The 27,728-nt window shown below is 37.3% G+C and overlaps 1 protein-coding gene across 7 annotated transcripts; it reads right to left on the bottom strand.

The window, feature by feature from the left end:
• LOC18427945 (SIN-like family protein) lies at positions 1 to 27,728 on the bottom strand. Of its 7 annotated transcripts, none has more exons than XR_016043093.1 (13): positions 26,855 to 27,728; positions 26,092 to 26,160; positions 25,824 to 25,931; positions 16,859 to 16,924; positions 15,912 to 16,076; positions 9,724 to 9,774; positions 5,648 to 5,754; positions 5,458 to 5,550; positions 4,382 to 4,433; positions 3,179 to 3,807; positions 779 to 1,323; positions 549 to 672; positions 1 to 464 (listed from the first exon to the last, which is right to left on the bottom strand). XR_016043093.1 is itself a non-coding variant. In XM_006836987.4 (13 exons), exons 1-13 carry the CDS (start codon positions 27,401 to 27,403, stop codon positions 393 to 395), a joined length of 2,292 nt encoding a protein of 763 aa, XP_006837050.2. In that variant the 5' UTR covers positions 27,404 to 27,728; the 3' UTR covers positions 1 to 392. The 7 variants fall into 7 exon arrangements, 6 of the variants coding, with proteins under 6 accessions (XP_006837050.2, XP_020519134.2, XP_088706161.1 ...); XM_006836987.4 differs by having other exon boundaries at positions 779 to 985; XM_020663475.2 differs by having other exon boundaries at positions 1 to 437; positions 779 to 985.

Raw genomic sequence — 27,728 nt, 5'->3', positions numbered from 1 at the left:
TTTTTCTTTTCTAATGTTATCAACACTTGACTGAATGAGCATTGAGTGAAGCCCTAAAGGCAATAATTACCACAACCCGAAAGCCTTCTCTATTCTTTCTCTGTTTAAGGAGCAAGACCTCCCTTACAACAGTCAAGTACCTCCCATATACAAATCGTTGCAATCAAAATTTGTACGAAATATGACTGATTCCCTTCTCTCTATACCTATTTGAACACTGATCACAATTTTAGTTTACTGTGTCAGTGTGTCAATGATCTGCACTTTCTTGACTGTTGTATGCCATGTCAAAAGAGAGAGAGGGAGAGGAATGAAGTTGCCGTTCGTAATTGATATGGTGTCAATGAGACCCAGCCTGTTATCATTGTGGGATTTGGAAAGAGGTCAGAGATTCATAGGGGCCTTCCATCCCCACTTTTCAGCACCCACCCACCAGCCTGTGAGACGCATAGTTCAGTTAAAACCTGTCAAAGGCGAGAACGACTTAGATACGCACATGGATGAGATGCACTTCATGTGTGTATCAGAAAGAGAGATTTGATGCAGACCTGTTTATATACATTGGGGGGGACATCCTCCTTGTTAAACTTGATCTTAAAAGCTTGCATTACTTCTACTTTCTTTAGCTTTGCCTTTGGTTTACTTGCACAAAGAAGACTAATAACAACCTCCCTATCCAATGCATGAAACAAAATAAGAAGATATTATATATAAAGAAACCCAAAAAGAGAAAAATTAATATGTAAAGAAGAAACAACAAATATGCATAATTTGTCACCTCAAAGGGTCTAATAGTGGATTGCTAAGTGACTTCAGCGCATAAACTCCATGTATATTTACAGCGACTTTATTGACATGAGAGAGAAGTTCAGCATCAGATGCAGCAGCCCCATGCGCTGCAGCTGCGGCAACTCTTGTAGCAGCTTTCGGTGTAACAGATTTGGAGATACCCAAATCACGTAATCCTGAGCGTAACATCGGCAGGCTGCAAGTACGAAAGAGAGAGAATGGGAGATAGTTTAAGAAGTGAAAGAACGTCATCCATTTTGCTTCCGGAATCTAAACATCAAATCAGTAAAATATTATGAGTTCCAGAGATGAGTAACCCAAAAACCACGATCTCAGGTAACCCCAATATTACTCAACCAAAAAGTTCATAGGACTTTAATAAGTTTTAAATTGGGTGATGGAGGAAGTAGCTTATCCTCATCATATCTAAATTGCAGCAGTTCGAACCATAGTTACCGCCTTACCGAGATCTCCCAACTTGGTAGTGATCCGAGCAATCCCACGCTCCCAGAACTGGACCTTGGGTGAATCTTGCTTCAATATGGGGGTAACACATCTCTTAGAGATCGGTCGATATAAATCATACTCATGTGGGATTGATCTTTTAAAAAAACAAAGTTCCAAATGTATATATATTAGAAAAAGAAAGCGATTACATTGCAAAATCATGTTTTGTATATCTTTCAAAGAGAAAAATGATACTTTTACTAGATGGGTCCAGGACCTTTAGAATATGTCATGTGATCCCCAAAAAATTGGGATCAAGCTCCCCGACATGCTGGCTTTGAGACCCCTAAAATTCAGGGTGTACCAACAGCAATCCAAATCATAGGCAGCTTCTAGCCTATCAAGATTCCATGGTCCCGATCCTGTTCCAGAGCCCGGTCCCAATCCTAACAACTATGGTTCTAACTTCCAAGTCAAAGTCGCACATCTAGATCCAAACTCTTAAGGTTGGAAGACACATAACAGGTGCATTTGTATGTCTGTTAGAGAGAGAGAGAGAGAGAGAGAGAGAGAGAGAGAGCGAGAGAGAGAGAGAGAGAAACTTTCACATTGATTTCTTCTTTACAGAAATTAAGAGAAAAAAGGGAGTGGAAGTAAAAAGCTATGTGCATTCAGTAGGAAAGGAACCAAAAAAATTGATCAGATGAAGCCATTACAGGTACAAAATTTTAAAGAAATCAATAAACACTTAGAATGAGATAAATATTTTAAAGAAATCAATAAACACTTAGAATGAGATAAATATCAACCAAATCAAGGAGAAAATATATGAAGATGAACAGCTCACAGCATTTATGCAGTCTAAAGCTATGCAGAAGAGAGATGAATTTATATCAAATCAAAGATGGAACTCGAATAACATGAAAGCATAGCATAGTCCTGTGGACTCAGGAAAACCATAATCAATTGGGATCGACACCCCTCGATTAAACAATCGGCTTTATCGAAGAGGATGCGGAACCCACAGTTGGGGTAACATCCTGTTCTGGTGAATTAAAGTCTCTTTCTGCACTACCAATCATTTCATTGGATGAGGATAAGATGAACCCAATGGAGTATCATTTTCCGTAGTTCCTTGGATAATAGTACACTTTGATGAAGACCATTATACGATTATATAGATTCTAAGAACCACGCCTTCACGCAAATTTTCAGAGGATAATCCAGTAAACCATAGTGCCTGGGGGATCATCACCTTCCATTGATATGGATAGTGATGGAAACCAGTGTATGAAAAGTCGGGCAGTTCAAATTCTAACCATCCAGTTAGATCGGATCCAAAACTGGCTGGGTATTTTAAAAGAAATTCAAAAACATTATATAAAATCCTAAAAAAAAAGGGATTTTATTTGTAATGCATTTTTTTAATGTTTTTAATCATTTTGAAAAAGATTGGAAATTCTTTTGGTCATTAATACTTATTTTTACAATTTCTAAACTTTTTTTTAAAAAATTCAAAAATACCCTTAGGCACAAATTGACTTCTTTAAAATCCTTTTTTTTTTTATTAATTTTCAACTTTACGTGGATGCTCTTTATTCAATCATGCTTTAAATATACGTTTCATATATATTTTTTTGTATCTTTTTATTTTTTTAACACTTTTTTGACCACCCGGGACTTGCCCGATTAAGGTCAGTTGAACTGCTTCCAGCCCCATGTCTGTTAATCGTTCCGGTTCAATTTTTCAAACACTAATGAAAACAGAAGGTAGGACCAGCCAAAACAGCCATGTCACGAATGGTGGGTCCAAATCTCTCCATCACCACCCATTTCAACAGACGGCAATAAACCCAAGGGATCTTACTGTTTCATAATCCAATTGGATATAGTATACTTTCCCAAATTCAATATGAGAACAATGACAAAAAGCATTAAGTACCTGCAAACATGGTACTTCTTGAACACATCTCGAAGCGCATCTGAAATTGCCTCTCTAACTTCTTCTGACATTATTGATCTCTCAGAGATTTGAGCCCCATCTGCGACACTTTTTGCAGGCTGATCACCACGACCAGAGAGTGGGGCCACACTAGAAGAACCCTTTGTATTTATTTTAGATGAAACCCGGGAATTTGAAGCCTTATTTTTAAGCCACGGTAATGAATCCATTAGATGCTTTTCCAGACTCGACCAAAGCCGAGATTGATCTTCCACCACATTCTCATGGCTTTGTAAAAAGGATTTCTGGGTGGGAAGTTTGAATTCCCAACGCTTAAGCTCACGATTCCGAGATCCCAATGGATTCATAACCTTTTCAAAAATCTCAGTCTTCCAGCTTAGTAACCCCTTCACTTCATCATGTTGTATCACTCGTTCTTTGTGGAACAAGAGGAGAATGTAGTCCCGAACCTTACAATATTCAGCTTCATATCTCAATGGGCTTTTGGGGACCCAATACCCCTGCACTAAGTGGGCATGCTTTTGGAGCACCTTAAGGACTTCTTGCTCAGTTAAACCCACAGGAGCATGCCGCATGAGAATTTCAAACGGAAGGATTTCGTTTTGTCCCTGACAGAAGGAAACAAAGGGTATTAATATTTTCTTTCTTTTTAATAACAAAGGTTATATTTTCCAAATGGAAGAGGGCAGAACAATCAATGCTCTAAAAGAATCTAAGCACCATAAGTCGTCACAGTGATAGAAAACAGCTGATTCATGCTGCTCTCTAGCTGCCTTGCACGAGAATATAGATGAGCATCAAACTAAATTATCAGACTAGTTTCCTGGATACTTTAAAATTCATCTGTTGCCTTCAGCTATTTTTGTCTGCTATTTACCTTGATATCCCGTTGGTTGCCTTAATGAATTAAATTACAGAAGAAAATTAAAAAAAAAAATTCCTGGTTAGAACCAAGAAAACAGAAGCAGAGAAAGAAGCAGGTCGGGATGTTTGGAAGATGAGCAATTTTACAGTGACATACTAATGATTCTCGACAGCAAAGACAATTAATAATACTAACAATGAACCACTGGTGACATTTGGGTATAGAACAATTATCAGTTACCTAGATTTAAACTGTTCATAACCAAATCTACAACATTATAGAAACCATTGTTCTTCGATCCAAATATGCATACTGACCTTAGAAAGCAACAGTTTGATATGTTCTTCGAGGGACAATGCATCAGAGAGACTGTAGCAGCATACAAGGGAAACCTATGTTAAACAGTATCAAACTAATGCAAAATTTGTCAGATTACATGATAATCAGGTAGACTCAAAAAGTAAAGAGAACAGTATGAAGAACTTCATAAATAATATATGTCTCATAGTTTTCTCTTTCCTCTCTCTCTTCGTTTTTTTTAGAGAAAAGCTTCATGTTAAAGTTTTTTTTTTGGATACTGTTAACTGTAGCTTCATGTTAAACTTTTCCCTTTAAAATCTCAACCATTCCGCGATCCACTTTCCACCAACATAATTATATTCTGTGTCTGTAATGTAAAAGGCAAAATCCCTTTGCAAGAATGTAGAAAACTCCAAAGACCTTTCTAATGGTTTCTTTCAAGTTTGGAAAAAAACATAATGATCCAGAAAATTTCATCCAATCCAGGAATTTCATTGAAGACATGGCACAGCGACCTCTTTTTTAAGAAAATCAAGAATGGTATTAATGTGAAACACAGAAGCTTCATAAACGGTAGCAGAGTTTACAGAGACAGATACCATGGTCACTCTCACTTACAAACTAACAAAATCTCTAATATGTATGCAAACAAGCAGAATTGGTACATCTATACATAGATCATGTAAATATGAAGGGAATATTTAAAGTACTAAACACAAACAAATTATGACATCATCAGGGAAAAGCAAAAAAGTAAAGGAAACAGAAGAATTGAAAAATAATAATAAACAAAAAAACGGCACTTAGAAAGAACCTTAAAACCTAAAGCAAGGATTTTATGTTTTAGGAGAGTCAAGCCGCAGGAAGGATCTCAAGTCTGGTCCTTAGACTTCTCCTATAGTAACTTTATCCAAGCTGTGACTAGAGGTGAATGCCTCAGGCATAAAGAGCAAAATTAGCAGTTTGGAGTACAATACACAACATACCAGTACTAGACAAAATTTTCCATCACCATCTGCAATAAAAACTTAAACTGCAAATTCGTTTTCATGAAATATTTGAAAAATATTAAGATGCATTTGACAGATAGAACCTTGAATCACTGCCCCCTCTGCCATGGTTAATACAAGCTCTTTCAAGGGGAGCACTATCTCTTCCTGGAATCCAAGAGGTTATATAATGATTCCTACACACGATAATGAAGTATATCAGAAGATCTAAAAATAATGTATAATACAAAACTAAATATTGAAATTTACTATGTAAATGAAGCCAGGCCTTACACACTCATAAACAATTGTTGTTGAGAATTTTCTTCTGTCACCATTTTCTGCCAGAAATAATCTCTAGTAGGGCTTTCCATGCCATGATACTCAAGAGTAATCCAAGGCTGAACGAAATTCCAAAATATAGGTCAAAGACAAAATGATGCTCATATTATATGATTCACTGTACTATTTAAAATAAATTGAATCACACCAATCCCACTATTGCAACAAAGGGGACACAGGAGTCACCAGCACAAAAAGAGTGTAACTCATGAAAAGGGCTTTCACTAGAAAATGTTAGAATATGGTTATACACGTTTGCATCATACAACATTTATAAAATTGGAAGAAAAAAAAAAGCCACAAAAGCAGATTACAACCCCAACAAATTCAGAAAAGGAGAAAAGTCACGCAAAAAACAGAAGTTACAGATTTCCTCAATCAAGACAGCATGGTGCAATGCTTATAGAGCCCCATATCACTTGCAGTAAACACCAAACAAGAACAATTTCCAGTTCAATAAGAAAAAAAAAACCAGGGGGGTGGGGGGAGGGGGCGATTATAAATTAGAATATAACTCACATTCCATGAACAATAATCATTCATATAAGAGCACCCGAGCTAAATGGTGCCGAAAGATAAAGTTTTCATCAATTAATCAATACACAGAAACCAAAATATAAGTCATCACGGTAGATCAATCCAAACTTTCCAACCTGTTTGGTAAAAATCAAATCCTAATCATGAAATTTTTCTGCAAGTTTACAATTAAATTAGTGGAATTTGATTTCTTGAGCTTGCCTCCTCCTAACGAAGAATGTCTGATAGATGGGTATCACGGAGAGGAACTCCATACAATGTAAAAAGGCTACCCATATCAACCAAGGTAAAAATTACATAGCTTACCACAAAGATTGGCAAGAAAAACTATAAGGTGGTCATAATTCCATAATTTTCCATAAAAATTAATCAAATACCTAAATAAATAGACTGTGTTTGCTGATTGATTAAAGAGAAATCAATATAAATCTCACATATGCCTAGACTCACATACCATTACAATCAAAGGAAGGAAAAAACTAATTGTCTCTTTGCTGTCACCATCACACTTCCTAAACTTCTTTTTGAGTTTGCCACTACTAATGTATTACGGTCTTTGGTACCATAACCAGTAATATTGAAGTAGATAATAGACGCAAATCAATTTAACATTACTTATCTATATAAACGACCTACTATACAACCTCTATTCATGTACAAAGAATAACATGAATACAACAACTTTTTAAATACAAATAAGGTAATTTACTTGAAACATAACAATGGAACATAACATCTTACTAATTAAGACAACTTACTTAAGCAATTTACCAAGGATTACAGAGACGGAGTCCCAGAATCTAAACCTAGACACCTGAATTTTCACCAAGAAGTTATCCTTCGTATTGCCATTCATTTGAACATGGTGATTGGGAACATCAATATAGAACACTTCTGAAATCTCCTCCATAATGTAGATCAAAAAATCTAGGAAGCAACAAAGCCTCTTTATTTTTGCATAGTTTAGTGGTAGGATTTGAACTAGTAGTTACAATGTCATCACCCTAAATCCCAACCAACAAAGCCTCAGCCTAAATCTTCGGAAGGCAGCAAAACCTTACGACGTGGTAGGATTTATTGTTCGGTTTCTAGAATTTTCAAATTAGGGTCAATCTGGTCTTTTTCTTTGTAGATTTTGGGGTATTTGTATCTTTTGTTTGTAAAGATTTTAGGGGTATTTTTGTGATGGCAAGATGAGAGCTCAAATTTAAAGATTTTAAGATTCTTAAAGAATCAACTCGGCTATCAGGTTTGTTGTTTTAAATATATGTAATGCGTTTTGGAAATACAGAGAAGTTGAATTGAGTTTTTGGTTCTCGCAAAAACATTTTCTTGGGATTAATTGCATTGCAAGCATAGAGAGAGGGCAATAAATCTCAACCCATAAGGTGGACTCCCCCACAGACTCGGTGAGAGAGTATATTCTCTCAATGCCTATTTCTTTCTCTTGTTCTTATTGTCTTTCTTCCTCATTCTTTCTATATCACCTTACCAGCACACGTTTTACATATCCATGATCCAACAAACCATAACACTCCGTCATCATCTAATTGTATTTCTCCGTGGGCCATCAATGATTGAAGGTCTAAATTCATCCCACAAAAAACTTAAGATCACGACTAGAACTTCCCAATCCCATAGCCCCAAGTAACAAGGTCATAGCTAATTAATGTAATAAAGAACATCATAAAGTATACTACCATTTGAATCAAGCAAACCAAGGTTGCAATTTCAACATGAGAAGCAAGTAGTATACTACCATAATTAGTTCTAATAGTCACAAAGTTATGTACCAATTCAACATTGTAAAGGAAGACTATATCCGCAACCATTGACAGAGTAATTTGCACATTGAATAATCATTAAGGGTTGTAAGAAGTGGAAATAGACAAGTAAACCAATGATTGAGTGGTATATGGTATAAAGGAAAACGTAAATCGAAGATGGGATGAGCAACAAGCAGTTCCATATGACAAGTGACTCCCCTCTTCACCCTGTGATAACATTCAGAGAGTTTTCCCCAACATGCAGATTCAGAAAAACTACTACTCATGGTGCAGGTCCAGAAAAGCAGCTTGCTAAAAAAACTCAATATGTGGACCACAGCTTTTTTTTTTTGTTCTATTGATTGATATGACTAAACTCGTAAAATTCACTCTCGAGCCGGCTACGGTTGTCGCTGGAGAAGGGGAAAATTAAGCTGCTCAGCAGCTCGAGTAAAACCTTAGAGATCTATTGTTATTGGAAAGGAAAAATAGAACTTTAAGAAAAAAATTAGAATGACAATTCAATAAAAGAAATCTGTCTGTGTAACTTAATCACTAGATCATTCAAAATTGTCAGATCCAATCAAACATCACTCGAGAGTTCTTATTCACACTGATAAAAAGCATGATAGCGATCATCAGCATTCATCAAAAGGTATAGTGCCTTCATATTGGAATGATAATATGGAAAAAATAACTATTGTCACAAAAGGTGGATTTGGCAGCCTAGGTGGATGCCCAGATACTTGGGCCTCTTTGTGTGTATGTGCAAGGCCTTGCATCGAACACTCTGGGGATGTCTTCTTCTTTTTCTTCCTCTTACATATAGAGAAAGAGAGGGGACCATATCGGTACATGAGAGAGAGAGAGGCCTCTTATCGAACACTTCGAAGCGATCATCTTCTTTTTTTGTGTAAAGAATATACGTCCATGTGTGTATATGCATGTGAGAAAGAGAGAGGCCTCGCATTGAACACCCGGAGAGAGAGAGGGAGAGGCCTCACAACAAACACTCAGAGGTCGTTCGTGTCTTTTTCTTCTTATATCTAGAGAGAGATATGGATTTCTAAGCGAGGGGACAAGCACCAACACTTGGAGGCCGTCTTCTTCTCTTCATATATGTGAGAGAGAAAGTGAACATATGGGTCCATATGTATGTATGAAAGAGAGAGAGAGAGAGAGAGAGAGAGAGGCCTCGCATAGAACACTTAAGAGCTCATCTTCTTCTGTCTCTTCTTCGTATGTGCAGAGAGAGCATATAGCAATGTGAAAGAGCAAGAGAGGGGCCTTGCATCAAACTCTAGGAGGTCATCCTCTTCTTTTTCTTTATGTAGAGAGAGAATATGGGTCCATGTGTGTATGTGTGTGTGTGTGAGTGTATATAGGGGAGAGAGGAGGCGGGGAACAGAGAGATGTCACACATCAAAACTTGAAGGCCTAGGGCCACCTAGGCAGTGCCGGCACCATAATACCAAACCAAATAAGGCCTATACATAGGCTCTATTCGGTTCTGGATAGCCCCCTCGACTGCCTAGGCCACCTACCTAGGCTCCCAAACGGGCGAATTTCATTCACTAGTAAATACCAAAAAGATAGTTTACCAAACCACATGGAAGCAAAAACAACCATCACAAATTTTGAATATTTTCTCATTTCATAAACAATACTTCTTAGAAAGAAAATTTTGCAATTCAAGTCTCATTTATTATATTTCAGATGTCATACCTCTGGTTCATCCTCCCGTGAAGTGCTTGCCTTTTGCCCCTCATCAGTTGCCTGGTAAAACAACAATTTGGACATTCATGGTAGAATTAAGAAGTGAATAAAATAATCATGTAATTATATGATATAGAACAAATCAATTCCACGATTCTTTATGAAGTAAATCCCGAAACATAACCTCATATTGATCAAGGCAACAAAAATACCCTATAGCAACTCTACAATGTCTGTAAAGGAAGCTTGTATGTACAGCCACATAAAATTAATAATTACATTTCATGTTTACAACTTGCCAAATGGCTATAATGGTTGATGGCAAATTGCAAGTGTTATAACAGAAAAACAACAACAAATGTAGTTTGCAATTGAAATTGAATTTACAAGTAATCAATCGTAAAAAAATAGCTCACAAGCAATTTCAAATTATTGATTCACCACTGACCCATTCTTAGGATCAGACAGGTTGACTCGTGCACTGCAGCCACGACAGTCGGCCACAATACCAGCATAAAAATTGAAAACCAAGATTGGTCCCAAAAAATTAACAAAGAGTTGGAAGGAATGGTTCTCCCACCATTTCCTTCTTTTCTATGGAAAATTACTATGGCAGCTTCTATTTCTTCATATTTAAGAGTTACATATTTCATATTGGATACAATGTGATCGAATCCAAATTTCTGATTTTCTTTCCGATTTCTAATAATTCTTCTTTGAGTCATATCTCCCTTCAATTTATTACATTGTTGTTGAATTGAATAGGATACTTCATATTCTATACTATATAGATTCATTCTAGAAAATGTTATAGAATATGTTATCTAAGTAATATGAATATAAAACATCAAACATCTAATAAGTACTAATACAGTATATATACAATACTATAGCTATATATATATATATATATATATATATATATATGGAAAACACTACGCAACGCCTATAGGCGAAAATGAACAGTGATTTCGCCTATGCTCATCACCGTCCAAAGTTCATCGCACAGTCACAGTTGTCCGGTAATGTTTCAATTATTTTCATTTTGTTTCTACAAATCGGAATGATCTGAAATTTGGAATGTGTGTCCATCAAAAATAGGAGAATCTAATTAAAATATAAAAAAATAATTCGTAAAATCTAAATTGACCAAAATATCCCTGAAAATTTAGGGGGGTATTTTCGTCAATTTATATTTTGTGAAATATTTTTTTTCATATTTTTATTAGGTGCGCCTCACTAAGATGTACACACGCTTTAAATTTTAGACCATTCCAATTTATAGAAAAAAAATGAAAATTGAAACACTAACCGACAATCGTGACTGTGTGATGAACTTTGGACGGTGATGAGCATAGGCGAAATCACTGTTTATTTTCGCCTATAGGCATTGGGAAGACTTTTCCACATATATGTATATATGTCTGTATGTATGTATGTATGTATGTACGTACATATGTTATGTACGTACGTACGTATGTATGTATGTATGAATTAGATTGTTTCAAATCAAAAATATCTATTTATATTTTAATATTTCTACTTTATCAAAATTCAAATCAAATAATCAAATTAAAGAATAAATATCGATTTGCTAGTCACTATAGAATGAGCATACAAAAGGACAATACCACTTCAAGGATAAAGGAGAAGCTTGGAAGGGGATGAAGATCGAAAAGGCTTTAGGACTAGATAGTATCCCGATACAGGTTTGGAAATGCATGAGGGAGATCGGTATTGGCTAGTTGACCAAGTTGTTCAACAAGGTATTGAGAACAAAGAAATGCCAGAAGAATGGAGAAAAAGTACTATAGTACAGGAAACGTATTGTGGAACCTGTTTACAAGACAAATGAGACGTACAGAAATGTGCGAACTATCGAGGATCAAACTTATGAGCCACACTATGAAGCTCTGGGAGAGAGTGATTAAGCACGACTAAGCCATGAAATGAGTGTATCTAAAAACCAATTCGATTTTATGCTAGAGAGGTAAACAATTGAGGTGATTTTACTACTTAGGCAACTGATTGAGAAGTTTGGGGCGAAAGGAAAGGGACCTCCACATGAGTGTTATTGATCTAGAGAAATCTTATGAGAGTACCTCGATATTTAATTTGGTGGGTGTTGGAAAAGAAGAGAGTCTCTAGATATTATATCGACTTGGTGAGAGAGACACACTAAGGAGGGCTAACTAGTGTCCGAATAACCAGTGGAGAGATGAATGAGTTTTCAATGACAATAGGTCCACATCAAAGGTCAGCGTTGAGCCCATCCTCTTTGTCTTTTTGATTCAAGGTGGACCTCACTCATTATCAAATGGGGTTCTTCTAATGTAATGACAACAGTAAAGGCGGACCATTCATACCTTGGCAATTAGCCCATATTTTGGTAAGAGCTATTCAGTCCTCATGTTCAGGTATGACTCATTTACATATAGAAAGAAAAGTAACTATGGAAAAATCATTGCATTGATTGTTTTTGTTTCCTGTCAGCCTTTATTCCTTTCTATGGTACACTTGTTTCAACAGTCTCTTCAAGAAAAGAACCCTTAAACCTTGTCAAAGCCATGTGACTTCCTGAGGTGAAAAGGTTGTGAAAGAGACACAAATCTTAGGGAAAAACACCAATTCGCCAGACGGTGTACACAATAAACTTTAAGTCAACTTTTTCATTAAAGATTTCCTCAAAAAAAAAAATTTCATTAAAAGGTAAACTGATTCTCATGTCAAGGGTTTCACCCAAGTCTATGTCTGTTGTTCCATATCACATTGTACGCAAACACCACTTAGCCATTTTCGTTGTATTTATTATTACATTACCCCCTGAAGCACATTTTAATAATGGGCTTTGTAGGCTCTGTTGACTCTCATGGACGATTCTATTCACCTACTCAACATTCATTTGACAATTAACCTTGCTTTGTAGTACAAAAACTTTTTGAAAAGGGCATTTTTGTCAATACTGAGGGATGGACTAGATATTTCTATAAGAAGACAATGGTAGTTTACTAGCTATTAGAAAGTAATTAATGCTCAATGTAGATGGCTTGATACCCAATGTGAATGATATCACATCAGATGTGGGAGGTTATTCCTCATTATAGTTAGTAAATACTTGTGTTTCTATCAAAATTTTAATTTTACCCATGATTAACTAACTAAAATACCCCCAAAACAAAGACACTCTATTTTAAAATATTGGCAAGTGTCCAAAAATGTTGAGTAAGCTAAGGACACTCTCCATGAGAAGGAAGTAGCCTAACAAAATTCTTTTAATTATTTATTTCAAAGCGGACTGTTTAAAGGGCCAATCTCTGTTTCTATCAGTATCGAATAAAATCAGTTTTTCTTTTATTACTGATGGAATTTCATTAAGAAGAAGGAAAAAAATTGTAAAGGTAATCAACATAAGCAAAATTAATGGGATGTCAATACAACATCAATCTGCAACGTGGTTAAAAAAATGATAAGAAAAGACTCTCCCCTCTTTACAGTATCGACATCATCATTGGCTACCCATTGCGTGAAACTTGTTATACACCAACAACTAGTCTGAGATTAACACGGAATCTGAGACAATGATAGAAGATGATCAGTCCAATAACTAATGTTCAACACTCAGTTCTAATCATTACTCTCAAATCTTATGTCTTTCAGGTAACCCTATCCCTCGTATATCAGAATCTCAGCAATACACAGTCTGCCAACATTGTTCTCACATGCAGAATATGTGACCTGTCCCAGTAAATTCAGGACTTCAGCTCCTTTGTTGCTACTTTCTTGACCCTATCTGAAATTCATCCGAATCTTCTAAAAATAGACACAATCTTTAGTACTAGGCCAGCATTCGTGACAACTTTTGTATCACGTTACTTATCAGTGATCATACGTGCATCAATCCACTTGAAGGGGATTCTCCTCAAGAACTATAACCCTGAGATCTCAATTTTGTGAACATCGGATATTTGGAACTTTTCTGTAGTATTCTCACATAGAATTACTAAGTTTACCAAAAATACATTTGAAATACCAATCACTGCAGAAAATTATGCTGATTGGTTTGAGTATTGAAGGATATCAGAAGGTCTAGTCGATCCCTTATTCTTCTTTTTCTTTTTGTTGTTGAACATTGGTTTCGTCATTTCTTTTGTCTATTTTCTGAAAAATCAGTCCTCTTTTTCTTGATCTAAACATGGCAGATCCCTTGCAAATTAGTTCGGTTAAACTAAATGGTAACTCTAGCACAATCTATATTTTGAGGTTGAATCAATTTTATTTGAGATCAGAATATGAGCATACAGGAGAAGACATTCTTTATTTTCTTCCATATACAATAGTAGCTATCTCCAGATATATTCATATAACTCCTTACCACCCATAATCAAAGAAATTAAGTTATGCAAATACAGGAGATGACTTCTGACCTCTTCCTTTCATGATGCATATAAAAATGAGAAACCAAAATGAGTATTGTGCCCTCCCAACTATTATTTTCTTAAAGGACAAGTATTTTATAAGGCCGCAGCTGATACTTCACCTCAAAAACCAGTTCCAGGGCCATAGACAAGGGGAACATGTCATCCTCACCTTGTTGAAAATGGATATTAAAAAAAAAATCAATTTCAAAATCTAAACACGTTCCAAGTTGGAACATTTTTTTTTAGACAGTAAGTTTTCATAGATCCACCAAATCTATGTCATTTTTGGAGCACATCATCATCAACATAGCCTTTTCCCAACTATTTGGGTTCGACTACACAAATCCTGATCTACCAAAGCAGATAACGTAGATTCAGGATTCATTGAAGGGTCTGGTGTTGGATCTGAGTTTTCTGGCAGAGTTTTGTGGTCTAGTTGTATAAAGCTGCAGCCTCCCCAAACACCATCCTTTCATATACGGACTTTAATGGAAATAGGGCCAAAGGTCAAGGGTTCAAAACCTTGGAGTTCATCTCAAGAATACAAACGAGCTGACCCATCTTTTAATAGAAATACTCCAGCAGACTGTTGAGTCGCCAAGAGGCTACCTTTTTCTCTCTCTTCTTTTTATTCCCTTTCTTTTTGCAACAGATCTTTGAATCAAAAGAAAATAAACTTCCACGCCCTTTATTAAAAGTTGTTTTAGCATAAATAGTGCATGAGAAGCCCAATTACCTCCAGGCAGTCCTGTTTCCTAGAGAACATCCTTTTTTGCCTTTTTGCTTTTTTGATACACCAATAGTTGAGTTACCAAAGGCCACACTTTTTATCTTTTTCTTTTGGGTTTTGTTAGGCTACACCACTTGTGGTGTATAACCTTGAAGTCCTCAACATTTTCGGACACTTAGATACCCTTATCCTTTAGTGTAGTAACTTTTTGTCTAGGGGTATTTGAAGTAATTAATCAAGGGTAAAGTAAAAATTCCTAATAGAAACAAAAGCATTTATTAACAATAGTGAACAATGAACATCACCCACATGATGCATTAAATGTTTTAACTACTAATAGTATGCCATTATTTTCTTATATAAATATCCATTCTACCCTTCTAAATGACCAAAAATGCCCCTACTTGAAAATTTTGTATTACAATTCGAGGGTATTTAAGTGTCCAAAAATGTTGAGGACTTTAAGAGTATACACCATCAAGTGGTGTAGCCTAACAAAACCCTTTTCTTTTTGCAACAAATGGTTGGACCTGAGAGAGAGAGAAAAAAAAAAGAAAGAAACCTCCATGTAACTCAGCTGCACAGAGGTACTGAGCATCCTATTTCTGATGAAAAGGAAAATAGTGGTAATGGCAAAATAATCGTTTCACCCTCCACACTTTTCTCCCGTATCAAGTATAGAAAAGGTGACATGAACTCCTTCCACTTCCATAGATTCGTGATTGAGATTTCTAAATGTGGAGTTGTAAGACTCGTAAATTTCCACTTCCTTAAGTTAATTTTCGTTATATAGAAAGTCATGCGCAATTGTTCATATTTTTTTTGATATGTTGAAGTACAAGCACAATTCTCAGAGCAGAAAATAACCATAGCAGTCAAAAGGGTAAGGACTGCATCTATTGTCCAAGGAGGTTGAAAATAGAATCAAATAAGGCCATGAGTGATAATGGATGCCTACATAACAATTCAGTTTATAGCATCACTCAGTATATAGCATATAGTAAAGGGAAAGAGGGCAAGCAGCAGTGTTGGAATATAAACGAAGTCACCTGAATCTTAGAAGGTCCAACAGATTCCTGTTTACTTTTCTTATTTGATGTGGTAGGTTCTTCTGAGGTGCGACTGTCATTTTTTCTTGAATCCTGGGCTGACTTCTTCAGGTGATCCATTGATGGTCGAAGCTGTAGAACTGCTTGAACACGATTAAGGAATAACTGCCAGGCAAGATAAGAATTAGTATTCATGAAAAACAAAAAACATAGTTTGTGCCCCATATACTTAAAATCCACCCAACAGACCATAGATGACTTTGGTAAATGTAGTTCAATGTCTTAATTTGAAAACTTTTATATATATATATATATATATTCGAACCCAACTGCCAACCAATTTGAAGGGAGGAAGCATAAGCAACCTGTTTGAAAGCTGGATTAGTTAATCTGAGGGGCAAAACAAGATATCTGTTTACCACGAACACTGAAAAGGCATCATGAAATAGACACTACCTTGTGACTTCCATCACAAGATCTAATTGCCTTTCAAAGTCAAAGGGGGAAACATGTTTGCATTATAACAAAAGCATGTGGAAAACACCATGCACATACATATGACAATCAACATTGGAATGAAGCTGACGAGGGGAAAACACCATGCACATACATATAACAATCAACATTGGAAGGAAGCTGACCAGGGAGTCTCTTCTCAATGCATTTATACCAGTAGACAGGTCAATAAATAAATCACCAGCATCAGCCAATAAACAACTTATCCAATAATACAAGGAAACATACAAATTTCTTCATTTCATTATTCCGATGTTCAGATAACAATTCCAAAATCAGAATCTAAAATCTATTGAATTATGAAAGATGTCACCAACTTCCCATCCAATCATTTATGTTTTAGGTATTTCAAGCATGGGCATGGCAGAAGGGCAGATGATGTCATAAAGAGAAATACAGCAAGAAATTCCCTGCTTGGAAGAAAACCATACCTTGCTGCCAGAGAGAATCCCAACACCATATCCTGTTGCAAGAGATGCCTCCATTGATGTCAAAGTCTGGAAAGGCTTAGCGCTTTAAGATGTCAAATCGTATTTCATATTTTGACATATAAGTTGAGCGTGAGTACGTTATTTATAGAATTTCTTACTGCAGTAGGAATCACTTCCTTTTTGAAGTAATATCCCCGGACAAACATTACTCTTATGAGAAACAAATCAGAATAAGTGAAATAAAACAAAAGCATAGAATTATCTTAAGGGTGCGGATTGTATAAAGCCTAGGCTCTAAACAATCAAATTAGAGCCTACTTCAAATAGTATAGAGAAATGTGGTTTCAATACTGGAAATCTTAGTGATAGCCTTAAAATATATTTTCATCTTTATTTATAAAGTTCAATGCTTCAAAAATAATGTAGATCGACAGATCTATGAAAACTTCAAAATCTTGAAAATTGACAGTCCAAAAATGTGTTATAAAATATACCATTTGCAAAACTCGAAATCCATTTTTTTCTCATGTCCATGCATCTTGATGTCGAGATGATCAATTTGAGCATATTTGGGCATCAAAACAACTTCTTCCAGTGAAATTTTTGAGGTAGGCTCAAATTTGATTGTTTAGAGCCTCAGCTCTATATAAACTTTTCCCTTATCTTAATAAACAATTCAAGTAACTGAAACTGTGACATTCTGGAACTATTTATCAAAAATAACATTTTGGAACTTTAGTATTATTCTGACTTCTACCTAGTGCATATCTTGTAAACGCCTACTTCACTGATATTAAAGAGCAATCAATATGCCGCAAAAATGGTCCCATCACAGATAAAACCACACTAAAGACATGTCCAAAGAAACATACGCAATTTTAATAAGATTTTTTATATTCTTAACGATATATTACTTATAGAAATAATGTACAAAGGTCCTCACAGGAAGTGAGCTTAAGGCAGCTGACAAGTCCTGTGCTCTATACAAAAAAATGCTTTAGTATTAATAAAAAAGAGTGATTGGCAGCCTACACCTCAAGTGCTCAAGCAAGTGAGTAGAGAAGGAGATAAAAGAAACAGCAGAGTATAAAACGGAAGAAAGATGGTGGGGTTGAGAGAATAGGAGAGCAGAAGTTGTGATAGAGAGGAAAGAAGGTGAGTTACAGGGAAAAAGTGATTAACAAGAGACCGAGTAGTTATAGGAAAGTGAATTAGAGACAGAGAGAGCATATTTTAAAGAAGGGAGGGGAAGAGAGAAAAGTAAGATGGGTGAGAATGGAAGAGAGAGAAAAGAAACAAGTTTCTTTTTTCTTTTCTTTTTTTGTGTGTTGGGGGGGGGGGGTGTAGAACAAGGAAGAGAGAGGAATGTCAAAGGAGATCCAAAAAGTATGCATCCAAAAGAGTACACTTTTAAAGGACTTTAGCTTGTTGGTGAGGCAACACTAGCAGTGCCCTCCTTAGCCAGAGCTCTGCAGCCACGTTGGCTTCCACCAAATATGATGGAAGACAACTCAAAGCAGCCTGCATAGCTCGAAAACCCGTTAAATATATAAGAAAAATGCCAAAGTTTCATTCATCCTTTGAGCCCAAAGTACAATATTCTTGGAGTCACCTTCAACTATTAGATTTTCACCCCAAGTTGTATTAGACATTTTCGAGCCTTCAAGGAGAACATTTGTCTCAGTCCAGATGGCGCCAGCAATGTTAACGGAGCCAAAAAAAGAGAATAAGATGCTGCCTTCATAGTCCCTGAAGATACGCCCGAAACCAAAAGGACCTGGGTTCCCTTCGTCACATCCATCAAAGTTGAGCTTTACTGTGCCTTGAATTGAAGGGATCCCCAAAGTAGATCGTTTTGGTTTGAGAGGTTTAAGAGTGATTGCGTCACCCAAATGTGACAGAAAGGCAGACTTGGAGAAAGGCTCTTCTGCTGGGTCTCAAAAGATTCAACCCCTCTTGGGGTCAACACTAGGTGGTGGAAGGAGACGCCCAAAACATCATTTCTTGGGCAGCAGGCACCTCCCCTTCTCCTTGGTACCTCTCCACGATTTTTGATGAAATCAACTATATATGCAGGGATATGAACGTCTTATGGAGGCATACTTGGCGGATGTCAAACAAGCTCGCCGATCTTCTTGCTAAAGACGGAGCACGGGCAAGTGTGGAAGACCCTGACCAGTCCATCTCCTTTTTTGCTCTGGACCATAGAGGCTTCCCTGGACTATAGTTACCTTTTCTTTTTTACTGTACTTGGGCGTCTCTTATAAGCCCCTTTTTGGCTACTCGCTAATTTTTTGTAATCCGGCAGGACAGGGCTGATTTTTTGTATAGGGTCTCTGGACCTATTTTTTGACCAAGGTACCCGCCTCGGGGGTACTCGAGGTCCTCTCTCCCCCCCTTTCACTTGTATTCTCTCTCTTATAGCAATACAAAGTTAACATTATCAAAAAAAAAAAGGCAGACTTGGAGAAGTGTTAAAGGAGTTTGCGGTTTGTACCCAAAAGATGGCAAGAATTTGGGAATGATCTGCAATATTTGATCTCGTCTTTTGTTTTCCTCTAAAAATTCTTGAGTTTGAAAGATGGACAATGTGATCTAGGCAAGTATATCCAGTTGAAAAAATTTTGTTCTTTTTTTTATTCATATTGGTTAGAACACTGACTGGTGTCCAAAATTACAAGTATATTCATAAAAATAAACCCTAAATCTTCTCTTGCGTACAATTACAATTCTTTACAATCATACAAAAATACAATGCATGAAGAATCAAGAAACATGGAGCCATAGAATTACTGAACACCTTGCCTCAAGTTACCCACAAGGACTTCGTACACCCCATATTGTGTCTCCTCCACCAATGGCACACGAGATCTCGGTTCTAACCTTGTCTCATAATTCAAGAAGCCTACACAAAACCTCTTGAGAATATGACATGGGACGAAAGCAATCTCATACCACAAGACATAGGCACATGTACTATCTGCTCTAGGGCATGTCATCCCTTGGTGGCTTGGGCTTGCCCCTTAGGGTTTCACCACACACACAGACACACAATGTTTGAAACCCTAAAACAAAGAGAAACAAGAGAGAGAGAGAGAGTGGGGGGTACCTGCTTGTGGGTGAAAGAGAGAGGCCAATCCAATTCCAAGTATGTAGAGAACACACCCCATATAAAATCTAGGGTATTGGGGTCTAGGGTCTTTCCATCATTACGAGATTTAATCCTGATCGTAGATCACGGAGACCTGTGGGGTGAAGAGATCTTAGCCCTTCATTCCTTAGATCAACCATCATGATTAGATGAATGAGCTAGAACCATTATCCCTCAGTTTCCATAACTCTATTCCTATCAAATATTTGCGTAGAGAAAATACTATGTATTTACATATTAGATTTCAATCAATCTCTACACCTTCGTATTTTAAAACAATCAATACTCATTTCACAAAACCTTCCTTTAATTTCAAATCAATTAGGTGGCTTCCATCACAAGCCACACTCAAAAGGAAAGAATGAAGTAAGTTGAGCTTCCCACACATGGTGGGCAATGTGGGCCCCACACCCCCACCCAATGGGCTCATATGTGGTGAGCCCAAAGTCCTAATGGTCCCCCATATGCCCAAAAGAATTTTATATTAATAAAATGAATTTTAGAAAACCAATAAATATTTTTTCCTTCTCTATGAATTAAATAAATCTAGAAATTTGATTTTTGTTTATTTAAAAATCCTTTTTCACCAAAATAAAATATCCAGAGAGATCTTTATACTTAAGAGTATTAAAGTCAACCAATAAAAGAAGGAGACACGATCCTAGCCCATGGATTACAATTTCCTCCCTGAGGAGGAGTCCAAGACCCATACTAGCACAATACCTCATGAGTCCCTCTAACACAATCCAGTGTTGTAGGTAAACATCTCTTCGGCACATGTACACGACACACCCTCACTTAGACAGCTACTTCCAAGACGGCTATCTAGTGTACATACCATGCAATGGTAATGAAGAGGCCCTTGTCCTCACTGGCCAACCACCGCACACAGGGGTCACACCCAGTCCCTTGGCCAACCACCTTGAGCACAAGTCCAACCTCACCAAGGGATGCAGCACATCGAAACCCTTATTGGTTGTGCACAAATGCCCAGGGCTACAAGTTTTTAGACATCAACCTGAGCCATAGCCCATCAAAACTCAGGTGAGTCACAGCATCAGTGATACCTCACAGACCCTAGACCATGCCACAAAGTCCATCCAGACCACGCTCCCACTAGAGCTATCACATCCCTATAGTCATAGTTTTACAGGCTCTCATAAGGCCCTTAAATGGCCACACAACCCCAACAGAGTTTTTCTCCCCAAAGATCGTCCATAGAGTGGAGAGCCCTCCAAAGGAAGATGATTGCTTTTGGATTGGGGGCGCGGGGTGTAGAAGAAGGCCAAGAAGAGTTGTTTCGGTGGAACTGGTGGTCACCACTGCCAATTGAAATCTTTCAAGTTGATGGCCCAAAGAGCATCAATGAAACTACAATGAAGGAAGTGGAGACTATGAGTTTCCTATGCTTCCAAGCACATACTAGAATCGATTCGCAAGTGGAAAAACCTCTTCTTTGTAATTGTTCCACAGTGAGATTATGATTGCGGATCACCAGCCAACCAAAGGTGTGCTTTTGGGAAGGACTTTATAGAACGATGATATTAAGAAAATTCCAGTATGGGACTAGGTCCAAATTCTTTTCATCACAATCAAAGTTGAAAATGGAAAAGGCTAACAAAAGACTACGAAGGGTCAGAAGGACTTCGGTCTCATAGTCCGAGAGTGATCTTCTAAAGGTGGTGTTCTAAATCGAGCATTGGACTACCATGGCATTGGGAGGGCCGATAATTTGGAGAAGGTTTGGCTACAAGACTTTGAGAGGATGTGATCCAATCAGGTGTTGAGCAATAAGACATATGTTGCCTCGGCTCACCTTGTATCTAATGAAGGATAAACCATTGCCAACATTCATAGATACTCATCTATACCATAGGGCCAATTTCTTCGTACCTTAAGAGAAAAACCAACCAAGAATGTCTATTCCATATATGCGAAAAAAGACCTCTCACCATAGAAGGTCATGGCCATTGGCAAAATGCCACCATCATTTCCCCAATAGCGCAAGGTTCATATGTATACGATTCCTAAATACCTAACCCTCCAAGATGTTTAGGTAGGTACATTCTTTATTTTAGTTTTTTGAAAGGAGTGACATTTTATCAATATAATATAAGTTTTATGTTGGTATACTTTGTCCCAAACAACCAAATAGATATTTCTTTAAGAGATGTACCATACCAAAGGAAGGATTCATGAGACGTATTATAGACTAGACAAGACTAGAAGGCACGAGGAACAGGAAGTTACAATAGACGAGTATATTGGAAAGGATGGCTTTGATGAGTGTAATGCAACCCCCTAGAGAAAGAAACGACCTATTCAAAGAACCAAGCGCCTTTGAAGCTCTCAATGACATGGCCCCAGTGTGCATTACTAGTTTTTCCAAGTACAAGGGGAGGCTGAGATACTTGGGTCGAGTGGTTGTTTGTTCCACATCCTAATCTAGAGGTGAAAGCCAAGAGGGTGTCAAGGATGACCACAATTTCCATTAGTTTCAATTTAGCCATATTGATCTTCATCCAAGAGGCAACGTTGGAGCACCTCTGGGGTGTTACAAAAGAGTAAAAGACAAGAGTGCCATTTGCATATTGGAGGCGAGATATAACATTGTCTGATCTAGAAGTTTTGAAACCATAACATATGGCCATGAGAGATGGACCTCCTAAAAACTTTAGCCACAATAGCAAAGAGAAAGGTGAGATAACATCTCCTTGACAAAGAGCTCTAGTTGATAGAAGCCCATTTTGGCTAGAACTTGATCAAGTGTCAACCAATCAACATGTTCACATGCTTTCTCCAAGTCAAATTTGAGGATGATACAAGGGGTCTCGGAAAGATGTTTGGAGTGGATCACTTCAAGAGAGCACAGGGCACCATCCAAAATCTGGGATTGTGAACAAAACCACTTTGGTTGGAGAAATGATGTCTCCAAGGATTAATTCGAGCCTAGAAGCAAGACATGTGGTTAAGATCTTGTAGGAGGAATTGAGAAGGCCAATTGGTATGAAGTCATCAATGTTGCTAGAACATCGACTTTGGGGACCAAGGTGATGAAAGTTGCATTCATGGTAATAACACCTCTATGAAAGAATTCACTAGAAAAGGCAAGGACATCATGAGATATAATTTCCCAGAATCTCTAGAAGATTGCTATGAAAAACCATCAAGTCCTAGGGTTTTGTCTTTTGTCCAAGGTACGAAAATTTGCCCGTACCGAAGGGGTGCTAGGCGGGCTGCTTAGGCAACTGAGGCTTTGCCTAAGCGGCACCTTGAGCCCTTGGAGAGGAAAAATGCCCTTCGCAAGGGCATTTAGGTACTTCTCCTCCCTATTTTAGAGAAGAGAGGGGGGGAAGGTTTTGGGGCCCATTGCAACCCCCAAAACCAGTTTGCCTCTCTCCAGAGAGAGGAAAACTTAAAAAAAAAAAAAAAAAGACTCAAGATTTTTTCCAATATAGAAATTGTTGTCAAACTTTTCCAACATTTAGTTTTTTTTTTTTTTTCCAAGATTTTTTACAGTTTATCTCTCTTGAAAGGTCAGTGGATTAAAATATTTTTCTTAGGGTTTGTTGATTTAAAGTTTTTTTTTTTTTGCTTGTTTGTTTTTGTATTTGTAATTAATTCCAAGTTTATGTCTGAATCCTATTCAAGGGTGGATTTGGGTTTGTGATCAATGACATTTCATTACAATAACGTAACACAATCTCAAAGAAATCTCATGGAACTTAATTTAAATGGATTTTTATAGGTTATTGGTTGGTCATTTGGTCTTATATTTGTCTCTTAATTGAAGAAGGCCATATAATGTGATTTTCTTTTCTTATTTTGTTTCTATTGCATTGTTCTTGTGCATTTTTTTCTTGTTTAATGGCATTGATGAACTGATAATGTAGAATGTTGCTCTTGGGAAATGGGCAATCTTTTTAGCTTTACTTTTAAACTTGTAGTAATCCTATTTCAAATTTGTGATTGATGTATCATATATCTATGATGTATTAAGGACTTATATAATTTCTTTATTTGTAGTTGTTGGGGGGGGGGGGGGGGGGGGGGTGGTGAACGTTTCTAAGAACAATTGGTGGGGTATGGCTTCCAACCAACCAAACCCCTTAAACATCCCTGCAGCCTAGAACCCAATTTCATGGACAGGCCATCTAAGGACTTTGGCACCCCACCGCCCTAGCCACCTAGGCAACCTGGACCCCTGGTCGTCTAGGCGGCCTAATCCACATTTTTTTAACATTGCTTTTCTGAAATCAGCAATAGCCAGGGAAATTTCTTCTAGGTCAAAGGAATTTTCTAGCCAATTAGCCTTCTCCTACGAGATAGAAAGGAAGGAAAGATCGAAAATAACGGGGTGAGAGCCGAGGACCAAGTTGGGCAGAAAAGAGGTTCTGAAAAAAGAAAATGATGGTCAAATTAATCTCTAGTGGGTCAAAGAAAAATTCCCGGCCAACAAAAATATGATTGATAACGTTACGCCTATGTCTGGAACTAGCAATCTTGTTGAAAAAGAAAGTATTCACTTCTCCCACCTTAAGCAATTTGATTCTAGAGCAATGAAAACCAATAGGTTTCCTCTTTCTTAAGGAGATCCAATATCTGGACTGGGACCTCCTGTCTCCTGGAGAGTTCGGAAGAGCTAAGAGGTCTCGATTCTTTAAGAAAGTCAAGGCCATTGATCTCGGAAAGGAAGGAATTTTTGGTAGAAGCAAAATTGGCAAGGATATTGCAACTCCAAAGTATGATAACAGATTTGAGGAATTGGAAATTTGAATTAGAAAGGTTTTGGTTCACAATGTGTTTGTGGTCAGAAGTAGGTCAAGGGAGCACGAGCCAGTAAAGAAGTCCATTCCTATGAAGCCAGGAAATAATCTAGCTAAATCAAAGTGGGGGTAGAGGAGTGTTAGACCAAGTGTAGGAGGAACCATTAAGAGCGATTTGTAAAAGGTTATTCTAGGCAATGAAATTGGAGAAACCAATCATACTGACTGATGCTAGCAGGGCTATGGGTTTCATGGAGCCATCCAATAGTATTGAAGTCCCCGCTGATCATCCAAGGGCTGGGTTTAGTAAAAGCAATAGCATTGAGCTCCTGCCAGAAGGCTTCCCCCAAGATCAGGTCTGTCAGGACCATAAACCATTGTGAATTTCCAAGTGATATTGTTGGAGTTCCTAGAGATGATGATGGATATCAAGCAGGATCCAACATAATCAGAACTGAGAGTATGAAGAGAAGGGCTAAATAAGTTCTTCAAATAAAAAAGGATTTAAACTATCCAATGCGTTACCCAAAAAATTGAGAAAAGAAAGGACGTTCTCAAAATTCATATAACTCTGAATAGCCTTTTCTCAGTACACCTTGAGCTACTTGGCACTTGGCAGTATAGTGCACCCATGCACAAGTTCTCCTAGGAGATGACTTCATAAACAACAACAGGATATTATCAACCACTAAATAAGATTGACCCAAAAACTAGTGAAATTACCAAAAAAATAACACAAAATCTAATGAGCGGATTGGATCACATCATTAATTTGATCAAGCAATCTCTTTACAAGCAAATGACAAGGACAAACTTGGACGGCCAAATGGACTCTTCATATTCAAATGCCAGTGAAGAAACTCTCTTATAACCAAAAGTTTGCTCCAACAATTGGTAGCAGAAAACCTCACCGTGTTTGTGCAATGAATGAAGAATAACACTCGTTATGTTTTGTTTTTAGAGCTATAACTCTTCATTATGTATTTTTTTGACAACTATAACACTTCATTATGTTCAACTAAAATGCAAATGATTCTTAGGAACCAACCTGCTTTGTTATTCTCATGTCATCATCAGTATTCGGGTCATAATATGGACTCTTGTCATCGACGGTCAAATCAAATTCTACCTTGGATTGTTTAGGCCTTATTCTCACCTGAACAAAATAAATAAAGTTTAAGGAAGCAAACCCAAAAAAAAGCTACTCAAAAACCATAACTCAAAATTTATAGAAAGCAATTCAATATCCTAGTAATGCACTTTAAAACATAATAAACATGAGAAAGTATTGATAAGCAATGTACTCGGCAGCCAACCTCTTGACACCTTTCATCGAATTCATACGGACGCCAGCAAGCCCTAAGAGGATACTGATTTATATAAAGCTGCAATGTTAAAAAATAAAAATTAAAAAATATAAAATAGAGAGAGCTGCAAAGAATAAACAATCCATGAAATCTATACTCCACTTGAAGCCAGAAAAATAAATATATTTAGTTATATTATGGAAAAAGTGTTTCCCGATTCAAAAAGCAAAAGAGTGTCTCTTTATATTGCAGAAGGGTGAATACCAATAAAAAAACTTGTTTCTTCAAGGACAAAACTAGAAAAGGGAAAAATAAATTAAATCATTATAAAACAACACATTTCCAGGCTGCTCCTGATTATTTATCCAGAAAGAAAACATGATACAATCATAACTGAACAGTATCTCTGCATCTCAATGAATAACCTGTTTCATAATTTTGGGGAAAATATAACAAAATGGAAGCCAGGACTACATTGATAAATAAACACCAAAAAAAATAGAAAATGCTCCAAGTTTTATTCATTGTAGTAAAAAAGCAACTGCAAACTATTTCTCAAAAAAAAAAAAAAAACAAACTGCACAATCATAAGAATGGACTGAATGTAAACAAAAACAAAAATCTCCTGGCTAAAGATAAAAATCCCTTTCTCAGCTAATTTGCATAAACCTGCAACTTAATTAATCAATAAACCTGCTGCTTCACACCCAGCTCGCCTCTTCTACCAAATAAAGAAAGACAAAAACCAATATTCAATGAAGCAAAACCTGACCTGTGTATCAGGATCAATAGGCGAAGGAACCAGAAACAAATCGATTGTTCTCACCAATCTATCTTCCCCTCCTTTCCATGAAGAATCGCTCGATCCCAACCCCTCACTTTCTATCTCCATGTCCACCTTTGCTTCCTCCATAACCTCTTCCATTGAATCCTTTTTAACCTTCAATTCCACATCCTCCTCCATTTTCACGCGAGATACTCCATTTTCCGTTGGTTCAAGCTTCACTTTCGCCATAACCTCTGCTATCCCTTGTGCCCCCTTTCCCATGGAAAACCCTTGATCGATAGTCTCCGAAATTTCTGGTGGCTTCCGCTTCACTGAAGGGCCTTGATTGAGAGATGCGGAAGGTTCTGATACAGTGCCATTCGAGTTAGCTTTAGGGTTGGGGTTTCTGGAATTGGGACGAGGTTTGAACTTGGGCTGGAACTTTGAGGGCTTAGAAGTGGGGCCATGGGAGGCTAGAGGGTCTAAGAGCTCGTCCCGCGCAGAGGCATCAGAAGGGACGAAAGAAACTGACAAGTGAGGATCGTTGTTCGCCATTAGGGGAGGGTTGCAGAAGCCGTGGCCGCCTCTTTTGTATGAGCAGGATTTGATTTAGTTGCACTGAGTTTTAGAGGGAGATTTTTAGAGAGAGGGAGAGAGAGAATTGTTTTTGAGAGAGGGAAAGGGATTCAGAGAGGTTTGGAGGTAGAGATTAGTGAGAAGAGAGAGAGAGAGAGTAGAGAGATTAGTGAGCAGAGACTACAGTGAACTTGGGATTATACTGTGAGACTCTAGGTTATTCGTTTCCGTTGGATATCCAATCGAGTGGTTGTGGATAAATCATTTTTTGTGCGCATAAAAATTTTCTCAGGCGTCCAACTTC

This window comes from Amborella trichopoda, chromosome 10, assembly GCF_054954075.1.
Source record: "Amborella trichopoda isolate Santa Cruz 75 chromosome 10, AtrichopodaSantaCruz75HAP2 v2.0, whole genome shotgun sequence".
NCBI lineage: Eukaryota > Viridiplantae > Streptophyta > Magnoliopsida > Amborellales > Amborellaceae > Amborella > Amborella trichopoda.
Note: the sequence above shows the minus strand (reverse complement) of the source record. Positions and strands in the feature narration are given on the sequence as shown.

Excerpts from the sequence above, each read along its gene's own strand:
- LOC18427945 (XM_006836987.4), bottom strand. The coding sequence starts at position 27,403 with ATGGCGAACAACGATCCTCACTTGTCAGTTTCTTTCGTCCCTTCTGAT. Across the intron at positions 26,161-26,854 it reads CTATTGATCCTGATACACAG|CTTTATATAAATCAGTATCC; the intron begins GTCAGGTTTTGC and ends TTAACATTGCAG. Across the intron at positions 5,755-9,723 it reads CACGGGAGGATGAACCAGAG|CCTTGGATTACTCTTGAGTA; the intron begins GTATGACATCTG and ends AATTTCGTTCAG.